General features: G+C 44.8%; 1 protein-coding gene across 4 annotated transcripts in view; it reads right to left on the reverse strand.

The window, feature by feature from the left end:
* Positions 1-27944, reverse strand: part of ABLIM1 (actin binding LIM protein 1) — a 289406-nt gene that overhangs the window by 128064 nt on the left and 133398 nt on the right. For all 4 annotated transcript variants that reach the window (XM_058671144.1, XM_058671141.1, XM_058671140.1 and 1 more), the window contains exon 2: positions 8394-8528. In XM_058671144.1, the coding sequence (XP_058527127.1) occupies positions 8394-8528 (135 nt within the window). The remainder of the gene's footprint in view (positions 1-8393; positions 8529-27944) is intronic.

Here is a 27944-nt window from a genome sequence, read left to right on the forward strand (position 1 = left end):
CTTGGGACCCTGCACCTATGTAGGATACCTGGAAGAAACTCCTGACTTTGGACCAGCTCAGCTCTTGCCGTTGTGGTCACATGGGGAGTGAATCAGTGGACAGAAGTTCCTTCTCTTTGTTTCTATTTCTCACCTTCTCTCTGTAAATCTATCTTTCCAATGAACACAAATAAATCTTTAAAAAAAAATGCTTCCGGAAACTCTGAATTTTCCTCCTTCCTGTAACACTCTCCATGGCATTGGCACTACAGGTCATATTCTTGGTAAACTCGGTCTTCCTTCATAATGCTGGGAGGACTTATGCATACCATTTCTTAAGCAGTACACTTTCATGCACATGACTCTAGAGTTGTCAAGAACCTACAATTTTAATCTATTTACAAGGTACCAAGTTTAAATGCCCTTGTTTTTCTGTTTGCTCTCTGGCATGTCTGCATGTATGCATGTATTTGAAAGTCTGAGTGACAGAGAGCTTTAATTTGTTGGTTCATTGTCCAAATGGCCATGATAGCTGGGGCTGGGTCAGGCCAGTCAGAAGCCTGGAACTCCATCGAGGTCTCCCATGTGGGTGGTGGGGACTAAGTACTTGGGCCATCCTTTGCTTTAATTCAAGGCATAGTAGTAGCAAGATGGATCGCAAATCAAGTAGCTGAGACTCAAATCAGTGCTCCAATAGGAGATGCTGGCATCACAGGTGGTTGCTCAATCCCTGCATTACAATGTCTGTGTTCCATGGCTATCAGCAAAAGAGCATCACAGCATTCCAAGGGGCACAAGCTTCATATTTGTCACTGATTTTCCCACACTCCCTACAGGCAGTGGAAGGAAGCCTCATTGGCTGCTGCTGCTGCAGTGGGTCTGTGGCAGAGCTGAGCAACACTCACCTTCGGCAACCCCAATCTTTTTTTTGAATTTTTTTCTATAAATTTTTTATAATGATTATATGGTAGATCAGAGTGGGAAGGATTGAGGTTTAGGGAAAATTGGGTGTACTCATTGCTTCCAAATTTCTTGTTATTTCTAGGGGAAGAGGAAAAACAAAGGGGGAAATCACTCATGACTTTCCACATGTCCCAGTGTCCAGGGATGAGGAACTGAAACCTCATACCAACCCAGAGTCTCAAGGTGTACATATTCCGAGGGTTTTGTCCAAGGGGTTTGGATAGTTCTGAAATGCTGTCAACTTCCGCTATCCGAGGATGATGTCACCCTCCCAATGTCCATTGGCTCATTCACCCAAATTTTTTGCTGTCATTGTTTGTTTGGGGTAGTTGTCCAGTTAGTTCTGTTCTTCTGCTACAGCACCAAATGAGCTGCCATATTCTCCTTTTACAACACGGCCTGTGTCCACTGCTCTGCCCTTTTCCTTAAGTAGGACAACCCCAATCTTTTATCATCAGTTGCAAGAGACCTGTTCATCCTGTGCGTCAGAGGCACACACCATGGCTATTACGTTAGACAACAAATAAAACTTGATCTCTACTCTGCCAGGGAAATACGAGGGTGATTAAAAAAAGCCCAGGAGAAATGCATCGAAAGCCATGTTGATTTTGGTGCAAACATTTTTGAAACACATGCATGGTGCTTTCACAGAATGCATACTCCATGAACTTTAAACACTTTTAGATTAATTATCTGTTTGAGAGAGAGACAAACCTACTGCGAGCACTCCCATCCACTGGTTTACTCTCTAAATTTCTTCAATGGCTAGGTCTGGGCCAGGCTGAAGCCAGAAACCCAGAATTCAATGTGGGTCTCCCATATAGGTGGCAGAAACCCTACTACTTGAGCCATTACCTGTTGCGTGCCATGGTTTCTATCTCCAGGAAGCTGAAACCAGGGTTGGGGCTGGGATTTGAATCCAAGCACTTCTACATGAAACACTGGTGTATTTAGCACTAGATTTAAAAGCCTGTTCCTCTATGAAGTTTCTGACCCCTTCATACTACTTGTTTTTCCCTAGACTGTTTTCTACACAAAGATCTTGACAAGGTCATTCAAAGCAAAAAAGCATTCAGTCCCTTCTTTCATGAGAGACAAGAGATAATTACTCCCAATAACAAGCAAAACTGCTAAAACAGTCTAAGTTGGAGAAAGGATGGGCCATTATACTGTCCCAGTTTGGAATTCAACACCATAAATATTTTAAACTTTAATTATGTTTATTTGATAAGGTAACATTTTAACATGGCATGAAATTCAAAGACACATAACACTTATCATTTTATAAACAAAAGATAGTATGAAAGTTGTTTCTCATTTGCAGTAAGCAGGGAGTTAATACCACATTTACTCTTTCTTACACCCTTACTTCTGCTTTTTATTCTTTTCTGAGTGACTCAGACTCACATAGTTATTATAAGCTAGAGCTCAGCTCTTGAGTAATACAGGAAACAAACATCCATATTTCTGGGGTTTTGCCAATTTTCCATCCAAATCCCAAAGTAACCCATATCCAGTCTGCCCACATAGACCCAGGTGAGAAAGCTAGGGGTCAAACCAGAACAAACCTAAGCAGCAGGGACTGGCGCATTGGCACGTGAAAAGTTATCTCCTACTTTACCGGCATCCCGTAGGGGCATCAATTCAACTCCTGGCTGCTCCACTTCCAATCCAGCTCCCTACTTATGTGCCTGGGCAACGCAACAGAGGATGGAACCTTGTGTCCACGTGGGAGACCTGGAAGAAGCTCCTGGCTCCAGCATTCTGGCTTTAGACTCACTCAGTTCTGGCTGTTGTGGAGAGTGAACCGGGACATGGACAATCTCTCCTCCCTGTGTTTCCCTCTCTCTCAGTCTGCAACTCTGTCTTTCAAATAAATACATCTCAAAAGCAGAAAACAAAACTGAGCACCAGTCAGAGCTTAATGAAGAATCAGCTCAGAGTCATCTCCAGCATGAATCAGCTCTCTTAGCCTAGCACACAACATGGCTCTGTAATTATTGATAATAATCTCAAATATCCTTCGTTCCTTTCAGAAGATAATGATCCTATCTGTGACCAGTGGTGGGCATATATCATGGTGAACATTTGATGCAGCTTGCTGATTAGTTACACCTTTAGGACATTAACTGCTACTTATCTTAAAAACAACAACAACAACAAAAAGAACTACATACATTTAGTTGCTGTTCAATCATTCCTTCACCTTATTGAGTACCTATCACGTCAGGTGTTGTTCTAGGCCATGGGTAGACAACAACGAACAAAAGCCAAAATTTCTGCCTGTGGAATGCATGGTATAGTAGTGATGATATCTGCATGCCACAGCACAGTGCCTGAAGTTGAGGGGCTGCTGTTGTGGCGCAGTGGGTTAAAGGCCCTGTGTGTGACATTGGCATCTCATCTGACATCAGTTTGAGTCCCAGCTCTTCTACTTCTGATCTAGCTCCCTGCTACTGTGCCTGGGAAAGACATAGGAGATGACCCAAGTCCCAGCCACTGCAGTCACTTGGGGGGGAGGTGGGACGCGGCGGTATCTCAGCAGATGGGAGATTGTGCTTGTGTTCTCTCTCTCTCTCTCCATCTTTAAAGCAATTTTTTTCAACAAGTGTCTGGGTTTGATTGGTAGCTCTGGGTTCTGACTCCAGCCTTCTGCTAATGTAGAGGCTGTACTTACAGATCAAGTACTTTGGTCCCTACGACCCATGTGAGAGACCTGGATTTCATTCACAGCTTGTGGTTTTTTGCCTTGGCCCAGCCCTAGTTGTTGTAAGCATTTAGGGAGCAGACCAGTAAAAAAAAATTTTTTAAACTCTCACCTCAACCTCAATGAGGTTGCTTTCTTATAAGAAGTGAAGATAAACTAGTGACACATGTTAAACAATGATAGATGTGAAGGAAGAAGACCCAGCACAGAGCTGTGTTCTAGAGAAGAATTGTAATTTTCTTTGAAGATGTATCTATTTATTTGAAATAAATAAATATGTCTCCATGCCTCCCACATGGGTACAGGGTTCCAGGCAGTTGGGTCATCTTCCGCTGCTTCCTCAGACACATTAGTAGGGAGCTGTATTGGAAGTGGAGCAGTGGCACCCTAGATGGAGTCTTTACCTGCTATGTTCAGTGCCAGCCTCAGTATTTGTAGTTTTCAATAAGTAAGGCTCACTGAAAATAAGACAATTCAGTGTGGTAGTCTCTTTGATCCTCTAAGCAGCCACTCTGTGGCTTGATCTTTTCTAAATGCCCTAGAATTTTTTGGCAAATACAATGGACGTGGAGTATCATCCTGGAAAAGGCTCAAGCTAAACAATTATCGGAAAGAATTATTCATCAGAATAAAACTACCATGCATAATAAAAATAGCCATAATTCAATTTAAAGAAACACTTAGAGGTGCCAAACATTGATCACTTGTTCTCTGTGGGAAGCATTTCCAATAGGATATGCATGGCAACAACCCCAATCCTTTTACAGCTAACTCTGTAAGTCATAGTCTCAAAATTTGTTTAAACTTGTATTGTAATCTCCAATTCCTCCACAGCAACCTTCTCCCACTTTCTTGCTTTTCCAGCGCTCATATCAGATTGTCAGTGCGCTTTCTCTAACTCTTCTTTCAATGTCTGTTTTTTACAAAAACAAAACAAAACAAAACAAAAAAAACTAGTTTATCCCTACTTCTTATTGATACAGGTATTTGTATTTTAGGTATTTGGTTTTTAGTGTGGAAAGCAATCACTAACGCATTCAAGCAATATGGGGTTGTATCAACATGGATAGTAGGTATGAGGGATAAAGGGAGGGAAGGGGACATGAGTGGAGGGACGGAGGGCAGCTCGGGGAAAAAGTCCAGCTGCCCAGAGATCACAGAACCTGCCTGTGCCTCCTGTGCACTCAGCTAGTTCTTGACCAGCAGCTGCACTTGTTGTACTTTGTGCCTCTGTCCAAATTCTGTATTCTGGGACTGGATAGCTCTGAATATCACAACTCTACTTTCAAAGTACTGGGAAGAAAAAATCAAACTATGAGGTTACAACTTAGCTACAGGCTGGGCCATTGGGCTAGGAAGAAAATAGCACTCCTTAGTAACAAGGCAGCTGCTACTTGGGAGAAAATGGGTGTGTAAAAAAAATAGAGAGTCAAGGGAAACTTAAGGGTCTGGTCTTACTGGGATGTAGGGGAGAAGAGTCTGTGCAGAGAGAGGAAGTCCTGCCAAGATGGCACCTGACTTGGAAGCAGGAAAAATGATCCTGGCCTGCCTGTACTTTCTGCTCAATTTTTTCCAAAGCCTATAACTGACCTAAAAATCAAAGTCCAGTCATAGAAACAGAAAGGGAGGGGAAATGGGAAGGAAGGAAATTTAGGAAAGAAAAGTAGGCCTTGTCCAATGAAAAATGTACCATGCTGGAGACAGCCTGAGAACACAGAAGCACTCGATGGCCCATCTGTGCTATAACCTCTCTCCATTCCTCCAGACCTACAGCAAAGTCATCTGAACACAGCTAGCCTGTGCTAGTAGTACTCTGTCAAGTGGAAGAAAAGGAACAAAACTCAGTAGATGAAGCACTGCAAACGTATAGCATTCATCAGAGGAGACCAAGAATGTAGTACTGGCAAGAATTTTGAGAGGGGACCACAGAATGGAAACCTCATGGACTCTAGAACTGCACTGTCCAGCATTGTAATCAGTAAGCTACTGAAAACTAGAATTGTGGCTAGCTCAAATGCAGGAATGTTGCTAAAGTAGCCTAAAAATACTGGAAAGAAATCTTGATTATTTTTATATAAGTCATGTACTGAAATGACAATATTTTGGGTGTGTAGGGTTAAAGAACAGGTATTATTAAAAGTAATAGCACCTGTCTTTTTTTTTTATCCTTTTAATACCCCTATGACATGATTCAGAATTACACACGGCACTCATTATATTTCTATGGACAATGTTGCTACAGAACTTTTGGGAAGTGAAGGTCCTAGAAACCTGGGACATAAAACAGCTGGCAGTGACAGATAAAGTGTGCAAAAATATAATTTTACAATGACAGATGATTCATTTAATTTAGGGACATTTTGTTAAACTGAAAAATAATACCTATGTGTTTTATTAATGTAGGATTCAATTTCTGCAAAGACTTAACTTTTGGGGAACATATTTATTGTATGACAGTAAGGACTAGGCACAACTCTTCAATGTAACTAAGTTACATTTGTTCTTGAGATTAAAACTAGGCAAGAAAAGAAACTTCCAATTTCTGGGGCGATAGGTGAGTCCATGGTCTGATGTGCTGACTAGGGACTTCCCAGTCAGGATCTTTGTCTGGGCATGCAAAATGCAACCAGAGCTGCAGTTATTTATGACTCATATTTATTTCATACCAAATCTACCCTTCAAGCCATACTTAAGAAATGTGTGGGACCCCGTGTGATAGCTTAGTGGCTAAATCCTTGCCTTGCATCCACCAGGATCCCATATGGGTTCTGGTTTGTTCTCCAGCTGCTCCACTTCCCATCCAGCTCTCTGCCTATGACCTGGGAAAACAGTAAAAGATGACCCAAAGCCTTGGAACCCTGCACCTGTCTGGGAGACCCAGAAGAAGCTCCTGGCTCCTGACTTCAGATCAGGTTGACTCTGACCATTGCATCTACTTGAAGAGTGAACCAGCAGATGGAATATCTCTCTCTGTCTCTTCCTTCTCTATTTCTGCCTTTCCAATAAAAACAAATAAAATCTTTTTTAAAATATGGAAAAACAGAGCAAAATATAATGCTGACTCCAGGTTAGCCAAACTGGATGAAACCAGAAAGCACTATTTTTCTCCAACATGCTGTAATTATATGATATATGTAGTTATATATATATACATACAGGTATATGTCTCTAGACTCTACAAATTTAAGACCTGGGATGAGTGAATTTCAGAGCTGCTGGATGACAAGTGCAGGACTTGGGCCATACTGGGACGGCACAGTCAGCATCCCTTCCTGTGTGTGAATCTCATTATTTTCTGATGACCAACTTGGGTTGTCCAACTACTCTGTCTGATGAACTCATAGAGATTTTCAGGAGGATTATCTTTCTATAAGATGTGTATTGTGGCACTTAAAAATTGATTGTGAATATTTAAGGGCTACACCTTGGTGTTACAGGTATATGATAAACTTGTCACAACAGGGGATAAAGAACGTATCCTTTGTCCTACATAGCTACCCATTTCCCTCCCTCTACTCATTATTCAACAAAAATCTTGCTGTTAACTCTAGCCATGCACTAAGCCCGCCCAGCTCACTCATGCTAGCACTTTTTCTTCTGAAAAGCTTATGCCCAGTCAAAAACAAAAACACCTGTAGACTCCAGAAAAGCTAGGTAGCCTGGGTTCCTACCAGAGCATGAGCTTGGCTGTGGATGTACAGCTTAGAATGGCAATGCTGAATTTCTGGTGCTACACATCCTCAAAGATACCTGGTTCACAGCAGGTGCACCTAAATCTTCAGTTACCCAGACATGCCCTCAGCTCAAGTGCAGTTTGTCCTATCAACATGGTGAAAGGGCTCCACTTCTACCCTTTTTTTTAAAAACTAGTCAGCCATACCTAGGCCCCAGAATAGCACGGCATATTTTGTTGCAACACGCCAATCTTTGAAAGCTCCTAGGAGGGGCCAGCATCATGGTGTGGAGCATTTAGCAGTTGCCTGAAGCACCAGCATCCCATATGAGCACTGGTTCAAGTTCCGGTTGCTCTACTTGCATCCCAGCTTTTTGCTAATGGCCTGGAAAAGTAACAGAGGATGGCCTACATGTTTGGGCCCCTACCACTCATATGGGAGACTAGAATGAATCTCCTGGCTTATAGTGTCTGTCTAGCCCAACACTGGCCACTGCAGCCATCTGGGGAATGAATCGGCTAACAGAAAATTTCTGTCTTTCTGTAATTCTGACCTTAAAAAGAGCTTCAAAGGGAGGTATGTATTGAAAATTGATAGCAGATTGGTAGTTTCTTGGATGGTAGACTTTGTTTGGAGGACTCCCAATTATTTTGCTTAATCTTACATCTCACTCTGTCCCCACCACACACATGCATGCACACACACACACACACATACAGAAGTTAAAGATGTGGGACCCCAATATTTCAGATTTTCTAGTCTTCCTATAACAAATGAACATTAGAAAATAGTTAGCTTGGCAGTAAGGCACCATCATTTCAAATTTTAAAAATGACTAGATACAAAATTGCATTTTTCACTCCTCTCACAGGGTTAGTCTCCCCACCCAGGTCAGCGACCTTGACAAGCACCCACAGTCTTGTGGATCTCCATTCTTGCAGGGACTGGCTTTGCCCCTGAAGCCTAATCCAAACTCCACCTCAAGGCAAATGACCCCAGGGCTCCTGAGGGCATTCACATATCAGCTGGGAACCGTGTTGGCACTGAACTGGGTGGTGTGGGTCTGGTACCTTTGCAGGTGAAACATTTGATGTGGAAATGCTTGGTCTGGACGCGGAGCACTTCGCCCTTGCATGGCTCCCCGCATTTATGGCAGTGGATGACGGGCTTCTCCGCTGGGTGGTGAGGGTCCTGAGGGTGGGCCACTGGAATAAACAACAGGCACAGTGAGGAGAAAGCATCCTACAGAAGGAGTCCCAGCAGATGCAGTAATAAATCCATCATTTTTTCTATCAAATAAGCCACATACTAAACTTTTTAATGTATTCTATTTATTTGACAGGTAGAGAGAAAGGCAGTCATTTCCTATCAACTGGTTCACTCCCCAGATGCCTACAATGACAAGGGCTGGGAGCCATAAACTCAACCAGGGTCTCCCACATGGGTGGCAGAGATTCACCTGCTTGAGCCACCATCTGCTGCCTTCCAGGGTGCACATTAACAGGAAGCTAGAATTGGAGCCAGAGGCAGGATTTACACCTAGGCAGTTCCAGTACGAGACTCAGGTCCCCAAATTGGTGCCTTAGCCACTGGCCACAACAAATGAGCTACCTAGTAATTCAACAAGCATGAACTGAGTCTCCTGTGTGGGACTATACAGATGTGGACCCTGTGCACTCTTCCAGACTACACAACGGTTCCATTAACCAAACGATGACATTCATTATCTCATAACACACATTTGCAACATCTCTGTTTCAATTTTTGAAAGCATCTTCTTAGGGTCTGTATCGCAGCATAGCAGGTAAAGTTGTAAGCTTGCAATGCAGGCATCCCAAATAGGAGCCAGTTTATGTCTCAGTGACTCCACTTCTGAACCAATGCCTTGCTAATGGCCTGGGAAAAGCAGTGGAGGATGGATCGAGTGCTTAGGTCCCTGCCATCTATGTGGGAGACTCAGAATACACTCCTGGTTTTAGCCTGGTTCAGTCCTGGTCACTGGAGCCATCTTAGGAATGAGCAAGCAGAAGGAAGATCTCTTTTTCTGTCTTCTCTACCCCAATCTGCGTAACTGTTATCTCAGTAAGAAAAAAAAAACTTAAGAGAAAGAATGAAAGCATCTTCCAGCAGAAAATCAATGTAGATTGTGAGTTCTTTGAGGAAGGAATTTAACGCAAGTTTGTATTTCTTTTTTTTTTTTTCTGCTTGTACTTCTCCTTCCTTCTTCCCTTCCCCATGTCCCAGCGATATGGCAGAATGTTCATGCACCAAAGGAGCTCAATCAATATTTATTTATGCATTAATTAGTAGACACTGGCTGGTTTCTAGTCTGTTCTACCTGAGAGTACCTCCTGATCTCAATTTGGCAACTTGTTCAACCTGTTGGAGGCCTATTACATGGCTCCTGGGCAGCAGTTACTGAGCCACACACTGCAGGAGGTCACTTTAAGAAGATAATCTGGGACCCTGGTGTGGTTCCTTTTGAATGCCAGGTTCCCCATAAAACAAAAGGGATCAGACCAGAGGATTCCAGCGTCCTTTCACAACCTAGAGTCACCTGGCAGGACTGCTGGGGTTACACTGTCAGTTTCCTGGGTGGAGCCTTCAGAGAACAGGAGTTACAGGAATGCCTTGCTGATCCCCAAGCCCATCCAGCCTCCCATCTGCAGTCAACAGCGAAGGCAGAGAAAAGACAGTGGCAGCTCCAGCTCGCCTGTCCTTTCCGCTATTGAAATCCTTGTTGGATTTGGGTGGCCAAAACCAATGCGATCTACAGAAATATCCTTAAGTGAGTGTGATATGGGACATAAAGAGCAGACTTCAAATTTGTCAACCAATCCAAAGAAAAAAGATGAAATGTTTCTTTTTCTCAAATGATGAAACAGGGTTGGGCAGAGGTGGGGGAGGAGATGCGAGCAGAGTTTGCTGAAATTCAATGTAGAAAGCACCTTCCCAGCAAGGGGCTCACTTACACCTGCTGTACAACAGCCCATTGTCTCTTGGAGACCTCTGTAACATTCTCATTTTTCCTGGAAAGAGTTAGAACAAGACAGTCCAAATAACCCATTACTGGCTACCTTTGGAAACAAGGTCCTTCTTGTGGGATGTGGACTTAAAGCAAGTGCGTGTCTCAGGTGGATCATATGATCCACATTCTTGATGCTGCCTGCTGGGAAGGTCCAGCAAAGGCACCATCACACCTCTTCACCTGTGTTTCCTTATTGCTCTGCTGGAATCTCTCTGGAAAACCTGTATTTGCAACAGAACTCAGTATTTTCCAGTGAAACGAGCCAGGGGGTTGTGATCGAGATCTCTAAACAAGCACTGACTTTTAATTGATCTATGCTAAGGCCCAAACCAAACAGTAAGAAATCATTTCCTTTAAGAAATCTGCTTCCAGTGCAAGTGTGTGTATGTGAGTGTGTGAGTGTGTGAGTGTGTGAGTGTGAGTGTGTGTGTGTGCGTGTGTGTGTTTGCTTCCTTGAAGAACACAGGAAGGTAATATTGATTGTGCCTCTACTAAATTCCAGACACTGTGGGAGGTGCTCACTCTTGGTTTCATCTTCATCTTTCCTTTCTCTTAGTGAGGTGGATACCACAGAAGAAATTCAAGATGCTCAAGGTGGGAAAATGGAACTAAAAGCTTATTTTGTTTCAGACATTTTGAAACCTACGTATAACTTTTTCATAACAATACATATTTTCCATGAACTCGTTGAATAGCCCTCATTTATACAGACTTCAAATGTTTTTTCACGAAAATAAACTGTATCTTTTATTCTCATTTTTTTTATAAACTTGGAGTCTCCCAGTATTGTCAACGCTTGACCAGTAAGAAAACAGAGCTTCTGAGCCATTAAGCAACCTACACACCACTATGACTAGGCCTCTCTCACTCCTAAACTCATATTCCTCCCATATTAATTTTATAAAGCAAGAAATTGTTATGAATCAGGCAAGAATTTGTCCGAGTTCAAGCACAGCTCCAATCAACAGTAAGGGCTTGACTTACCAAGGGAACACGCACAGTGCATGCCAACAGGTGTCACTAGCTGGGCACAGCACTGAGGAACTCATATTGAAGGTAACTCTGAAGATCCCTCAAATCAGAATTTTCTGTGCCCTGTAGTACAATGCACATTTTTGGGCCAGCTGTTTGGCATATAAGTTAAGATGCCAGTTGAGCTATTCTACTCCTTATCAAAGTACCTGGTATGTGTCCCAACACTGCTTCCTATTCCATCTTCCTACTAAGGTTGGTCCTCAGAAGCAGCAGGTGTTCACTCAAGCACTGGAGGCCCTATCACCTATGTGCAAGACCCACTAATGCCCTGGCTCCTGGCCATGCCCCAGAGGCTGCAGGTATTTGAGGGTCATTGGATGGGAGCTCCCTCTGCCTGTCAGTCTCCTTCTCCCTCTGCTATCTCTACCTCTTGAAAAAAATATAAAAATAAATTAAAAATCTGAACACTGGGGGCCCAGTTGGATGGTTCAGTGGCTAAATCCTCACTTTGCATCTGTTGGGATCCCATTTGAGCACCAGTTTGTGTCCTGGCTGCTCCACTTTCCATCCAGCTCCCTGCTTGTGGTCTAGGAAAGCAGTAGACGATGGCCCAAAGCCTTGAGACCCTGCACCTGTGTGGGAGACCTGGCGAAAGCTCCTGGCAGCTGGTTTTGGATCAGCTCAGCTCCAGCTGTTGTAAGCCACTTAGAGAGTGAATCAGCATACAGAAAATCTTTCTGTCTCTCCTTCTCTCTGTAAATCTGCCTTTCCAATAAAAACAAATCTTTTTTGAAAGTTTAAAAACTAAAAAGGATTCCTCAGACCCATTTATTTGGGGGTGGAAGCCATGGATCTACTATTTTAGTCAGCTCCTGGGTGATCCTCACACATATTCCAGTTTAAGAACTTTGGAATCTTGGCAGTAAGTATAGACCAGCTACTGAGAAGAGTTCGCATTAAAAAAGAAGTAATGTTCAAAAATATTCAAGCTTGTCCAGTTCTGAAACAATACTAGAAAACAGTAGATTTCTAACACTAAGAGAGAGTGCATTTCTGGATGGGAAGTGCTGTGGTTTCTCTTGACACTGGAATTTCTCCTAACGATGCTGAGTAATGATGGGGGAGGGAACATATCGTTTCACTTCTTGGCTTTTCTATGGGTCTGAATAAGGGAGACAGTGCCAAGTCGGTGCTGGCACTGGCCACAAAGGTCAGCATTGGGATCAACACCTGCAATTCGTAGGCATGTCCCTTTGGAAGCATATATTACATCCTCAAGTCCTTCAGGCCCAAGGATGACGTTCACATTCACCCAGCAAAGAGCACTCTATTATCTTCATCTGTCTTTCCTTCACCCACCAGCTAAGCAGACCAATAGAAGAACAACTACCTGCAAACAAACGGACTTTTCTAATTAGAAATGGGCTTTCTCTAATTTCTCTTCAAAGTCTACTGTTTTGTGATGAAAATGTTCAAAATCCCTTCTTCTAGGTTTTTTGAGAGAAATAAGCCATTCATGGTCATTTCCTATAGTCACCCTATTATACAATATACACCAGAGCTATAACTTGCCACCAATTATTCAATCCTTTTCCAATTCCTCTCTCCTTCCCTATAATACTGTTCCCAGCCTCTGGTAACCACCATTATATTCTTTTTTTTATTAATTATTTTGCATTATGTGACAGTTTCATAGGCTCTGGGAATCCCCCCACCCCTCCCCACGCCCTTCCCCCCTGGTGGATTCCTACACCTTGTTGCAGTCACCATTATATTCTTAACACTCACGAAATACACTTCTTAGGATTCTACACAAGAGCAAAGAACATGCAGTATTTGCGTCCTGTGCCTGGCTTATTTTGCCAGAAAAATGACCTCCAATTCTATTCATGTTGTTGAAAATGACAAGATTTAATCCTTCTTATGACTGAATAGCACTCAGTATGTGCATGTGCCACAGTTTCTTCATGCATTCACTCATCAGTGAATGGCTGCTTAGGTTGCTTCTGCTTCCTGACTGTTGTGAGCAGCACTGCAGCAAACATGTGTGTTGCACAGATGTTTTCAACATGGTGATTTCATTCCCTGGAAAATACAGACCCAGGAGAGGACTTGCTGGATCACAGAGCCATTCTACATTTACTTTTTGAGGAGTCTCCACAACGTTTCCCACAATGGCTGTACCAACTTACATTCTCACCAAGGGTGGGCAAGGGTTTCCTTTTCTCCACATCTTTTTAAAAAACTTATTTTTATTTGAAAGGTGGAGTTATAGACAGAAGGAGACACACACACACATACACACACAGCAGAAAAGAGAGTGAGGTCTTCCATCCATTGGTTCATTCCCCAAATGGCTGCAATAGCTGAAGCTAAGTTAATATGAAGCCAGGTACCAGGAACTTCCTCTAGATCTCCCACATGGGTGCAGTAGCCCAAAGACTTCAGCCATCCTCCATCACCTTTTCAGGCTATAAGCAGGGATCTAGATGGGAAGTAGAACAACCAGTACTTGAACCAGTACCCAAATGGGATGTTAGCACCAATGATGGAAGCCTCAGCCTACAGCTCCATGGCACTAGCCCTTCTCCAGATCCTTGCCAGCATTTGTGATTTTTGTGTTCTTAATAATAGCTCATCTAACTGGACTTAGGGGACATTTCATTGTGATTTTGATTTTCACTTCCTGATGATTAGTGATGCATGGAGACCAGTTTTACATGTACCTGTTACCATTTGTATGTCTTCATTGGAGAAATGTCTTCAATGTGTATTTCTTCTTAAATCAGTGTAAACAAAAACAATAAAACATCTCTCCTTTTCAAAGATGGATAAAGAAACTCATTTGGAGTAACTGTACATTTTCCATTAAAATTTTAATTTTTATTATTTGGTAACTGTTTAATCAGCTTGGTTTTCACCAGATGGATGCTCAATGCTTCAAGTCTAAGATTGTGAAATATGCTGGGTAGGTTAGCATGCGGACATGAAGTGCTGCATGCCTCTTACTTACTTTGGATCTGATGGACCAATCTTTTAGAACTTTAGGAGTCTCCACGCAGTCCACTGATAAAGAACCTGAGGAGCTGAGAGCTGATATTTCTACCCAAAGTTGCTATCAAATTATTAGTAGAGATACACTTAGCACTATGGCTTCCCAACTCCATCTCACCGGACCAAGGAGTCAATGATTTACCCTGGAACTTGGACTGACACAGTTAAAGCCTTCTATGGCTCATCAATTTTGTTGCCCGAGTAAGACAAGCAAAATGAAAAACAGAAAGCATGTTTGCACATTCTCTGAAAATTGAGGAAATACTTGCAAGCAGGAAGAGCTAAGATCTGCTTGCCTGAAAAGGTAAAGCAATCCTTCTACTTTGTTCTGGCCGGCAAGTTCTTGCTTCCTCAGGATACCTCTGCCAGCCTTCTCCAGTGCGTGTGGTTTTGTGCTTGGTTTTTAAAAGTGACTCGGGCTCAGCACGATAGCATAGTGGTTAAAGTCCTCGCCCTGCACACACCAGGATCCCATATGGGCACCAGTTCTAATCCCAGAGGCCCGCTTCCCATCCAGCTCCCTGCTTGTGGCCTGGGAAAGCAGTTGATGATGGCCCAAAGCCTTGGGACCCTGCACCCGTGTGGGAGACCCAGAAGAGCTCCTGGCTCCTGGCTTCGGGGTTGGCTCAGTTCCAGCTGTTGCTGCCGCTTGGGTAGTGAACCATCGGACAGAAGATCTTCCTCTCTGTCTGTCCTCCTCTGTATATCTGCCTTAGCATTCCATTTCGGAGTGCTTGGAATCAAGGAGTGATTCACTCTTGATTCCAGCTTCCTGTTAAAGAGCATCCCGGGAAACAGCCAATGATGGCTCAGCTACTTAGGCCTTGCCTCCTACAAGGACAACCCGGATGGAGTTCCCAGCAAGTGGGCTCCATGTGGGGCACTCCAGCTGCTGCAGCTATCTGGGGAGTGAAACAGTGGGTAGAACATACTCCATTTCCTCTCTTTGTATCTCTGGCTTTCAGATAAATAAGAGAAAGCCATAAATGTCTTTAAAGTGACTTCATAACACTTAGAAGAAATGTAACCTATAATTAAACTATGAGAATACTTCCAAAAGTATATAGAAAATAGAAAAGTATTTTGAAAATAAAAATATATTTTAATAGAAATATATAACATAGACGTATGTTTGAAAATAGAATCAAAAATAAATTCATGTTTGGTATAAACAATCCTGAAGTCCACAGTCTCTGTTCAGAATACATATTTTCTGTGAACTTTCTGAAGTATGTATTATTGTCTTTTATCATTAAGCAAAGCAGGTCAGCCTCATCTGTGAAACTCAGTTACAGAAGAGAAACTGAAGTTTCATAGTAGATGTGTTGCTATGAAAATGCCTTTTAAATTTTCATGTGATGAGATGTGGATTGAGGTCATTCTGTCCCTACTAGGGACAGAACACAGACTGAGACCACCAGAAACAGAAGTTTGACAATGCACACTTGACATGATAATCCCCTACAGTCTGATTTCAAAGACTCAGCGCTTAAATACCCCATTATTTACACGTATATGCCTTGACCCTCCTAATCCAGTGTCATCATTTTCCCCAAGGCCTCCACTCACACTGTGCACCTTGGTCTCTCATTGTTTAAGTCAAACCTGACCCATGAGGTCCAGCCCAGGTCCTGCTTCTCTTTGGAAGCTTTTACTATGACTTAAACTGAGCTGATATTTTGTCTCCTTCCCAACCTTCAGCACTGAACAGCTGTCCCCACTTACTTTTCTCTTATTTTCAGTTTATTTTGCCTTTGTTTCACAACACTGATCCTTCCCTATGAGACCACAAGCTCAGGGAAGGTGGTTGTCCCAGCCATTAAGATGACAGTGGGTGAGATGAATGTATCAAACACCCACCTCTGCTCCTGATTTGCCTCCTGCTAATGCAGACCCTGCAAGGCAGCAGAGGTGGCTCAGGCAACTGGCCTCCTGCCACTCACCTGGGAGAGCTGGACTGAGCTCTGGGCGCCCAGCTTCAGCTCCACCTGTTGTGGGGATTAGCGAAGTGAACTAGCTGATGGGAGTTCTCCCTCTCTCAACTAAGTACATATTAATTTTTAAAAAAATCTACCTGCAAACTCAATGGTCTGTTAATTCCAAGGTGTGAGTCTGAATTAAAATACCAAATAACATTACTTCTGCCTGTGTAATTCTCAGTTCAATTTTTGGATTGAGGTTGCCACGCAATATCATTATTGTAGCATCTTCAAGATGAAACTACAGGGTCTTCAGGTTCTGACAACACAATGCATAACTGACCACACTGTTATTCTATTTATATATCTTACACATAAGATATGTATGTGAAATACATAATTACATATTGTATATTGTAACAGGTAAAATTTATTGAAATCTTACTATATCCCAAGAACTGTGATTGCAACTAATAGTCAAATTCATGGAAAATCCTCACAAGTGCCTTATGGGGTGATGACTGCTCCTGTTTTGTGGAGGAAGAAACCAAAGCTGAGAAGAATAAACACCTTGCTCAAGACAGAATGTCTAAGCAGCAGTATGACTGCCATAGCTATGCTTAAAAGCTGTGCACGGCGGATTTCCTCGGGGAAATCGTGAGCCCCGTAGAAGTTATCAAGCTAATGCCATGTACTCACTAGATTTTGAGGACACAGCTCAGAAGATGGGAACTCTCAGCTGCACCATCACCCCAAAGCTAACTCTTGCAGGTGGGAAATCACACTTCACAAGGCTGCAGCAAGAGACAGGAAAGGAGGCCTTAGAGAGGGGGTGAGATGACAATGAAATGCAAGTCCTGCAGCTCCCGCCAGAGAAGAGGCCTGGAGCAGACTTCAGTCTCTGCTTGGGACTGGCCGTGCTTTGCGAGCCTAGGATGCGTTTCTGCATGCTAAGAATGGCTGCTGCTTTCAGGCATGATTCTCACGCTCTTAGGAGCCTCTGCTTCTGGGAGACTGCTTCACTACCAAGAATATCTTCTAGGCTTCTGTCTCATTAATTTTCTACTGAGTGTGAGCACACATTACAGGGTGTGCCTCGCCCCACTCCCTTTCTCTGTGTTAAAATGGCCTAGAGAACAAGAAACTCAAGAGCTTAAATAAATGTATACAGACACTTAATTTGCAGTTTACCTAAAAGTCCATTTCCTGCTGTGGCAAGTGGTGTTCAAACTGTTACCATGCCATTAGTTGTCCAAAAAGAACCTTCTCTGAATCAGCTTCACGACCTAATTTCCTTATACTAGGTAAATTTAGTAATCAGTATTATGACTCAGTGCAAACAGTCCCAGCAGGCGGTGGCCTGACAAACCCTTTCTCATCTGTCTGATGATACCTGTGGCACTCCACACACAAATGTGTCCCCAAACTGAAGTCGCCTTTTCCGCGATCACACAGCACAAACTTGTTAGTCCTCCAGACACAAACAGTTCCGTCACCAACCCATCAGCTGGGCTCAACTCCAGTTAAGCTGATTCCCCGCAAGGTCAAGAGGTTATATGATGATTGTAATTCAGCCAGGAAGCTTGTAAGTCACTGGATGGGTAAGTTGTTCTGTGCTGCATCTGCCTTCTCTATGGCGAGGGCAATCCTGGAAAGGGATTAATGAAGTCAGCATGGTGCCCCATGCTCGCCCTCTGAAGAGAGGATGACTCTCCAGACACACCCTTCCTCTGGGATGACTCAATGGGGTAGGAGCCTCTTATCTGCCTCTCTTAGTGTCTCTGATGGCAGTTAGTAATTCTACATTGGAACACAGTCTTTTGTATAAGGCCCACCTCTTCTCCCTGATAGTAATGAGAAAAGATCTTGGACTGTAAGTCGGGAGGACCTGACTCCTGGTCCTACTTTCCCTGCCACATGCCTCAACTTCTCTGAGAATGGAGAAAGGAGCTGGGAGCATGTGCTTTGCTTTCTACAATGGGGGTGGAGACACCATGAGGTGGTCTCCTCCTGGGAGCCCCTGTGGCACCAGGCTGGCACACAGACACCTGTGTCAGCTGGACGGCCAGCATGAACAAGGAGTTGGGAAGTATTACAAAAATCCCTTCTGAAACATAATCAGACCTCTTAAGGTCCCCTGAGGATCTCAAATTATACCTGCACCAGCAACTCCACTTAGAAGTGGATCAGATGGAACAATGGGGCAGTGGCTAGGGTTTGAATACTGCCGGCAGGACACTATGTCACTAGGGAATGTGAAAGAGCCACAGTCGGACAGATAGACAGAGACAATAGCAACTGGGCACAGACCCAGCACCGGCACTGCTTTCTACACTGTCATCCCAAAGCCAGATACCTTACAGGGGTGAAAGAAATCAGAAGAACAAAGAGCTAATTTGCTGATTGAAGCGAAGCTGTGCGGTACAAATGTGCGTTCACAGCCCAGAAAGCTGTGCAGCTGCCTTCGCCTCTTCTGTTAGGCTGCTGCCTCATTCCCAGGACACGCTTCACATCATTAACTTGTTAAAAATAGCATTTTAGACAAAACAGTGAAAAGGACTAGTTTGTACGTGGCACCTCACTATTTAAACAAACTGTTGGAAGAGCTTGTTCCCCCCCCACCCCCGCCGCCTTGAACTTGTCAGACCTCTGCCATCCTCATCCTGAAGAGATGCTGAGTAAATTCCCGCAGCCAGGGAAGCTACGGCAAGCCCCAGGCAAAGAAACAGTGCCCTTGGAGCCTCTGCCTTCGCCCAGGAAAGCAGCTCTGCCAGAGGTTTCGACACCACGGGGCTGACTTCACATCTCAGGGCTTCCCATCCACTGCCCACCCTCCTAAGAACCAGCTGCCACTCAGCGAGTAGTGGGGTACTGCGCCAAAGGAGGCATTGCCCAGAACCAGCAAGGCAAGGCCCTTGTTCAGGTGCCTGCACATGACAGAAACAAGAAATGGGATCTTTTCAGAAATGGTCCCCAGTGCTGTAAACCTGGATACAAAATCCCTTCCCCTGGGGCTCACCAGTATCTGCAACACCCATCGAGAGACCAAAGTATAAGTACAGCATCAGGTGATACTACAAGTCCCAGAACCAAGGTCTGGGGCTTGTAGCCTCCTCCCAAACCTCCTCCTATCCAAGCCTTTCATATGACATGGCATGTTCAGGTGGAAGCTTTTCAAGAAAACAAACATAGATCATGCACCCTGTCACATAGGCAGGTGTTCTCCTGTGCATCCCAGCCCTTCTCCTAATTTCAGAGGTTCATCTGCTTGAGGGGGAGGGAGGAGATTATCTTCTAAAGCCTATAAAACTCCTACTGAAGGCTACATCTTGAAGACACCTAAAGTTCAGTGTGGGAATGGGGAAAGAGAGGAGGAAATGCTTTAAAAAAATGCCTTGTGACACACACAGTGTGTTAAGCCACCTCCTGAGACTGGCATCTCTTATGAGCACTGGTTCAAGTCCCAGCTACTCTGCTTCTGATCCAGAGCCCAGCCAATGCTCCCTTGGGAAAGCAGCACAAGATGGCCCCAGTTCTTGGACCACTGTTAGCCACGTGGGAGATCAGAATGGAGTTCCTGGCTTCAAGCTGGCCTAGCTCCAATTGGTGTGGGCATCTGGGGTGTTAACAAGATGATGGAAGATTCCTTATCTATCTATCTATATATCTATCTAGTCTTTCAAACATACAAATGTTGAAAAAAAAAACCACAAATGCCTCCATGAAAACTCCTAAGTGCAACCTTCCACCACTGGGGAAATAGCTTCTTATCGACATAATCCACAAACATGGACTTGGCACATGCCTGCTGGGTGTGCTGTGCTGTGCCAGGATTGGTGGGGGAACTCAGGCAGCCAAGTAGCACTGGAGGTCTTGACTCCACGCCAGCATCTGCTCTGAATACACAGACCCCAAGGGTCAGCATTACTGAAGCCCCCACCTGGAGAAAATGAACATTTGGGAGCTGGTCTGGTTGGGGTGTGGGTAAAGTGCTCAGGAGAGGTGTGGCAGCAGAACTTATGCCAAGAAGGAAATATGCAGGAGTTGGGAAAAGTTCCAGGGAAAAGGGAATGGAATTTGACCCTGGGGTATGTGCACAAGGTGACTTGGTAACAGAGAAGAGAGTTCACAGGAGGGAACGGCATGAGCAGGGGCCTGCAGGTGAGAGCACTTGGGTTTGTCAGGGCAGTGGAAGTCGGGCAGCCTCTGAACAGAGGTCTCTCAGACCCAGACAACTGAGGGAAAGCTGGAGCAATTCCTTCAGGCCTTCTGTACATCCCAAATCCTGCCCTGAAGAAGCTACAGTGTTAAACAGGGGAGACCCAGGAAGAAGAGACCGAGTGAATGGGGCTGTATGAACATGAGCAGAGCTGGGCAGGAAGTCACGTGGCAGATGAGGAGGACAGGGAAACCAGGGAGGAAGACTCTCTCCTGGTGGGCCTCTAAGGAAGGGTAGGGTCTAAATGGGAAGGAGAGGGTGAGAGGGAGCCAGGCCAGAGGATGGGAAGGAGGACAGAGGGCAGGGAGCATCAGGACATAAGGAGTCATCACCATAGTGGGTTTTCAGGGATGGCACACCTGTGGCACCTTGAAGCCAACCTAACGGACGCAAATGTTAAAGGCTCCTTATGGGGCCCTGGGCTGGGGTCCCGAAGTGAGACACATCATCAGAGCATAGTGTAGCCTGCTTCTAAGGACTGTGTGACAGCCTGGCAGGCACGGTGAGAACCCCAGCACTCTATCAAAGTGCTGGGCCTCCAGTCATGAGAGGGCCACAGCACACCAGCTGTGATCACATGGGTTCTGGTGCCAGTCGTAGCTCTGCCCTCTTAGCTCTGTGACCCTGAAGCAAGTTCCTGTTCTTGTCTAAGCCCTAATTTCCTCTTCTATAAAAGGGGGACAAATCTGACCTTGAACCCTAGGAAGATGAGTTCATAGACAGGAAGTGCTCAGTGCTTTCTGGACAGATCAGAGTACTGAAGGAATAAAAACATCATGGCCTCTGGAGTATTTCTGTGCTCATGCAGTTCATTTCAAACTCACAAAGGCTGAATTTTGGGCTCAGCCATCTTCTGTGATTTTTGGCAACAGACACCCAAGCAGGTGTCCGCTATGTAGCACCCAGCCAGTGTCCAGCTTACAGCTTTCCATGGCAGCCATGCCACGAGCAGGTTTGGTTTGAACAGCTTTCACAAGATACACTTCCACAGTCAGACACTTCAGTATTTTAGTGCACCTACTGAGTTGTATAACTATCCCCACACTGTGGTTTTAGAACATTCTTACCTCAGAAAGAAACCCCATTCCCATTAGCACTCTTCACTCCTTGCCCTGCTCAGTCCCAGACACGCATCTACTTCCTGCCGACAGATTTTCAGCAGCAGGTTTGGTAGGTATCTCAACAGTTTCAGGTTCTCAACATTTGCATAGCAATTAACAGGAGCCACTATATTTACACAACTAGATAAGAATCACCCACACCCTCAATACATCTCACACCTTATTAATGCACATTATCCTCTCCACCTCTCCACCGAGGGATGACAGTTCATCTTCAGCAACACCTCTGTACCCCAATAAATGTCCTCATGGATCATTCCATCTCAGCTGCCTCCTTGGGAAGGAGCTCATTAAAAGGCAGATATAAGAACTGTGAATGAAATTCCTGCAGACCCAGTTCATGTCTCCTGCAGGAGTTTCCACAAACACACATCACTTTTGGGGCTGTCAGCACCAAAGATTTGGTTGAATTAGAAACAGCTGGACATGCCTATAAGTCACTGCTTACTCACCAGTGTTAGGTTTTAGGAAAGGTATGGGGGCAGAATTATTAAGAAAACAGAAAGTTTGTATTTTGAAGGAATAGACTTTCAATGCAAGTGTTCAATTCCTTTGCCACATAGCAACCAGAATGATCTTTCCAAGCCAGTATCTGAGTAAACTGCTCTACAACGAAGCCTTCCCAGCCACTGCACTAATCAAAATGTACCCGTCCACCCACTCTCCCCACTTCTCAAGTCCTCTGCTCATGCATGGGGCTCCCCAGCAGCTCCTGCTGCACATGGACTCTCCAGCTATAAGCACTACCCTTTCCAGAACACTCTTTTCCCCAGCTATTTACAAGTCTGGCTTCCTCTGTGCCATCCCAAAGTGTCCTCCATATCCCCTCTCCTGCTTGTTGGACCCTTTAGGGAAAGGCACTCTGCCTGCCACGCCCCTGTTCTCTCTACTCACCACAGTCCAAACACTTCACCCCCCTCCTTCTTCCTTTTCTACTAGGAGGTAGCTGTCATCTTATTTCACAGGGTCTGGCACAGAGGCTGCACAAACTCTGTGCTCTATAAATGGATATTCCATATGTTCATGCCCTTGACATTAGCCTGGTGGCCTCTTTTTGCCATAGCAACAGACTTTGGGTGAAGCTGAAAGTTGATTAAATGCTTTGGGTCCACCAGCAGCATCTACGAGTTAGGCGGTTTTGATGATGTCAACACAACTCAGCTGATGACAAAACATAAAAGATTTGTTTAAGTCTCTGACTCAGAGAAAAACAAGAGCTGAAGGAATGAGCTTACTGTTGGACCAGTCTCAAACCAACTCGAGCTGAGCTCTCTGAATAAGAACCACAGAGCAAAGCACAATTTTCAGCTGAACTGACCTGCTGGGAGTCATTAGGGTGGCATCAGAGCCTTAGAAATGCTGAATGATGTGTCCCTCAGGGCAGGACATGCCTTGGTAGGACGGCCAGCAGGGCCTACTAAGGGATACCTGAACATCCTCCTCCAGGAAGACTTCTGAACCCATAGGCTGTCAGACTCCAACACTTTAAAGCAACTATTCTTGGACAGCCAACATGTCCCTGCCTCAAACTGTTACAGACTTCTTATCTCATTCTACCACTTTGAAGATAAAAAAGACTCACCAGATGGCTTGCCTAAGGAAATGCAAGTGTTAAGAACCTATCCAGCAAAGTTCTGACCTCCAAAGTGGTGCAGTTGTAATCCTTCCCATAGCAGCCCCAGCACCAGCTCTCTGGCTATAACCCATCTTTAGATAAAGAAGGTATGCAGGTTGGGGCTGCCAGCTCTGGAGGGGCTGTCCTTTCACATTTTAAATGTAAAATTTCCACATGAAGTTTTGACAAATAATTCAGTTTCCCCTTTACTAAATCATTGTGTGAGCCAAGCAAAATGTGTGTGGGCATGACTCATCCAAAAGATCTCCAGTTTGTGGTCTGGGGCTTACCCAGTGCTACCCAGGCCTGTCCACAGGCAGAAACATAATCCACAGCAAGGCCCATAACACGGCCCCCTTTCCAGCGGCTCTTGTAGATCAGAATGCTGGGCATATTTTCCTCTCTCCCTCCCTAGGACCTGGGATGCAGCAGTAGGTTGACTCTTTCATTTAGAAAGAGCCCCGTCCTAGTTTTCGTGCCCTCCCGTGGGGGGTGGTAACCCAAGAGGGAGGAGCCCACTATTTCCCTCCCAGTCCACTCCCACTCCCAGATTATGCACTCTCCAGGTGGTTCTGTGGTTTAACTTGACAGAACTAGCCCCCAGTGCCAACTTCTGCCAGCTGATGCTGTGGCTAAGCCCCAACAACCCTCACCCACTCTAACTGTAGATTGCACCAGTAGGAATAATCAGCCTGGTTTTTCCCTGATCTGGTCCACATGAGGCGCACAGGTGTTGTAGCCCTGCCTAGTCTGGTCTACCCCCATCCCAGCTCACGCTTTCCAGTGGGAGTAGCTGTCCAGAAAGGGAACCACCCCTTATTCCCCTGCTGACTCTGCCCCCTCCCTTCCTGATTCTCATGTGTGCTGGTTGGGTGCTGCGGTCACATCTGTCATGGGAGGGCACAAAAACTAGGACAGGGGCTGGGGTGGCTAGACAGACACCCAACAACATCCGTGAAGGCTGGATAGTTGAGCTGGTTAGATGGAACAAGGTTTTAATACCCACTGACATGTATGAGAGCAGAAGGGGATATGGGACAGACTGGACTAGTCGGCCGCACATACTAGCAGACCAGGGTAGGGGGCATGCCTAGTGGGGGTTATTGTGGGTCGCTCTGACTAGGCTTGCAGCTCCCACTGGTTTATGTGAGGGCCGAGTATGTGCTGGACAGAACCAGGCTGGACTGCAACACCCATTGGTTCCAGTGGAAGACAGGGATGGAAACAGAACCAACCCAGCAATTGCAACCACCGGCTGATCGGGCAATGGACTGTGCCGGGCCCTGTACTTGCTAGTACATACAAGAATCTGGTCTGGGAACACCTCAAACAAAGTTTCTTTGGGGATCCCTCCAATTGAGCTTTCGGACTCAGAACCCTAACCATCAAAAGACAGAGGACAGAACAAGTCAATCAACCACCTCAGCTATATGTTGGCAATGAACATACTGGGCAAACGGAGACTCTATGATGGACTATGTCAATCAGTGGATTCTTCAACGACCTCATCGTGCTTGGAGTGGTGAGAGTGGCAGCAATTATTAACTGAACTATCAAAACCACTTGAGCAAGACCCTCGGAGCATGCTCCACATCGGGGACCTGGGGTGGGTGGGAGACTGGGTGGGGCTTCTCCCTTAAAATCCCCTTTTATATCAGATATATTAAGAAAACAATCTGGGGCCCGGCGACGTGGCCTAGCGGCTAAAGTCCTTGCCTTGAAAGCCCCGGCATCCCATATGGGTGCCAGTTCTAATCCCGGCAGCTCCACTTCCCATCCAGCTCCCTGCTTGTGGCCTGGGAAAGCAGTTGAGGACGGCCCAATGTATTGGGACACTGCACCCGCGTGGGAGACCCGGAAGAGGTTCCTGGTTCCTGGCATTGGATCGGTGCGCATCGGCCCGTTGAGGCTCACTTGGGGAGTGAATCATGGGACGGAAGATCTTCCTCTCTGTCTCTCCTCCTCTCTGTATATCTGGCTGTAATAAAATGAATAAATGTTTGAAAAAAAAAAGAAAACAATACAGAACTAATTGTTTTGCCCATCTTCCTGTAGTGCTTGAACCTTTTTACCCTAATATGTCAATATTGTAAAAAAAAATTAATTAATTAAAAAAAATAAAAGAGCCATGCTCTCCATTCCATCCCAGTCTCTAGAACACTAGGTCACCCACCTTGTTCCTGAAGTTATCTACACATGATCTCAGTTATAATCATTCCAAACCAAATGGGTTCCCTGAATTCCTCACATATTCATCCTGAGATGATCATTGGATTATGTGGGCCAACAACAGCCCCTTCAGACTGAACTGCAGCATTGCATGAAACAGCTTCTGTTCCACCAATTGAAACACCTTTCTCTCAAAGTGCCTTTATCCACTAATGCACTCCTGTACATTCCTCAGAAACTAGTCTGCCATTACCACCTGGAGGATTACTCACTCTTTGCTCTGTCCCATATTACTTTAACAGCTCTCTAAGACATTTCATAATGTGTCCTTGCTGATACACAAGTGTAATCAGGTGCAGAGATGCATTTTGTTTATTTCTATATCAACACTGATTATCTCATAGATAAGTAGGACCATTTCCCCCACCCAAACACATCATTCATTCACTTACTAGCTCATTTGACATTCAGTGAGTACCTACTACAGAACAGACATTAAAAATGGATGGAACAAACATCATCCTTAACATAACCATACGGAACTCTTAAAGACCTAAGCTCCCCTTTTCCATAAAGCCTTTTCTGAATCTCTTGACTCAGTATCTGTTCCTTCCTTTGAACCCCACCAATATTTACTAACAACTAACACAAATACTTCCCTCCTGTCACCTGTCTCCTCTATTCACAACCTTCTCAATCTGCACCCCTTTCAGCACTCTCTCTAACTCACTAACTTACCAAAAGTAAGACCTTTTGTATCAGATTATTCCCAAAATGCCTTGCAAAAAATAAATAAGTCTGTGATGTGATGAAGGTGCTGGTGGGAGCCCATTGCTACGGCTCAACTGCTATTTCTGATCTGCAGGCTGAGACCCTGACACACAGCAGAAGTGTTTTCTGGGTGAGTAGAAACAGGAACATATGTTCTTCCCTTGGTTTCCAGCATAACTGAGATCCAGTCCAGCAGATACAGTCCAACTAAAATTCTTCTCCTTGGTGGCTGTTCAGGAAGGGTCCCCAGGTGGCCTACGAGCAACAGTCCGTGAGACCCATCTAGCTTTATGTCACAGAACCCTCCCAGGCCGTGGGCCGCCATGCCCCTTTCATTTTTCTGGGGTGTCCTCAGTCCTCTTTCCCCTTCCCACCAGACATTCTAGTGAGAAATAATTTGTCTGCCTTTTCTTATAATTCACTGCTTTTAATACTTCTTACAACTTCTCCTTTAAGATCTGGCATAATGGCTCAATGGCCAAATCCTCACTTTGCAAATGCCAAGATCCTATATGGGCACTACTTTTTGTCCCAGCTACCCTATTTCCCTTCCAGCTCCCTGCTTAAGACCTAGGAAAGCAGTAGAGGATGGCCCAAAGTCTTGGGATCTGCATCCATGTGAGAGACCAGAAGAAGCTCCTGGCTTCTAGTTTTAGGTTGGCTCGACTCTGGCCATTGAGGCCATTTGGGGAATAGACTAGCGGATAGAAGATCTTTCTTTCTGTCTCTGCTTCTCTCTGTAAATCTGATCTGCCTTCCCAATAAAAATAAGTAAATCTTTTTTTTTTTTTTTTTGGTTTTAAAGATTTATTCATTTTATTACAAACTCAGATATACAGAGGAGGAGAGACAGAGAGGAAGATCTTCCATCCGATGATTCACTCCCCAAGTGAGCTGCAACGGGCCGATGCGCACCGACCCAAAGCCGGGAACCAGGAACCTCTTCCGGGTCTCCCACGTGGGCGCAGGGTCCCAATGCATTGGGCCGTCCTCGACTGCTTTCCCAGGCCACAAGCAGGGAGCTGGATGAGAAGTGGAGCTGCCGGGATTAGAACCGGCGCCCATATGGGATGCCAGGGTTTTCAAGGCAAGGACTTTAGCCGCTAGGCCACGTCGCCGGGCCCAAAATAAGTAAATCTTTAAAAAAAATGATACCACTCTTAAAAAACATTCCTTCCTTACCATGATTCAAACAAAACATATACACTCTACTAGAGTATTAAGAAAATCGAATGATAGTAGATGAAATACTCTGAGCTTTAATAATATATTTTACTCCTCAAAGTTTAAAGAGGGGGTGTTAACCTTTATAAGCTTAGAGAACTAATGAATTTCCCCAAGAATTCAAGCAAAGTCTATGAAAACCCAGAAAACAAGCTCACCCAGGACTTCCCGAGAATGCCACACCTATGCTTGTCTCTGAGTTGGTGCCATCTGCCCCAAAGCCAAGCTGAGCCCCGCCTACTCCCTTGAAAAGGTGCCTTGGGACTCCCACTCTTTGCACACCCCGTCTCCTATTCTGACAGCAGCTTCTGGGCCACTGGAATTGCACAGATCTGCTTGGACAGAAACACAACTTCATTTGAGAACAGAATGGTGCACTTGGTCTGTGCAAGATAAAGCTTCCAAAAGAGAATGGAGAGTCTATTCACATAACAATTCTGATTTCTTATAGGGCTGATAATCTGACTTATGAACATCACGGATTATCTATACAATGTTAAAGTGCAGTTCCCAGGCCAGGCATCAC

The sequence above is a fragment of the Ochotona princeps genome, chromosome 13, assembly GCF_030435755.1.
Source record: "Ochotona princeps isolate mOchPri1 chromosome 13, mOchPri1.hap1, whole genome shotgun sequence".
NCBI lineage: Eukaryota > Metazoa > Chordata > Mammalia > Lagomorpha > Ochotonidae > Ochotona > Ochotona princeps.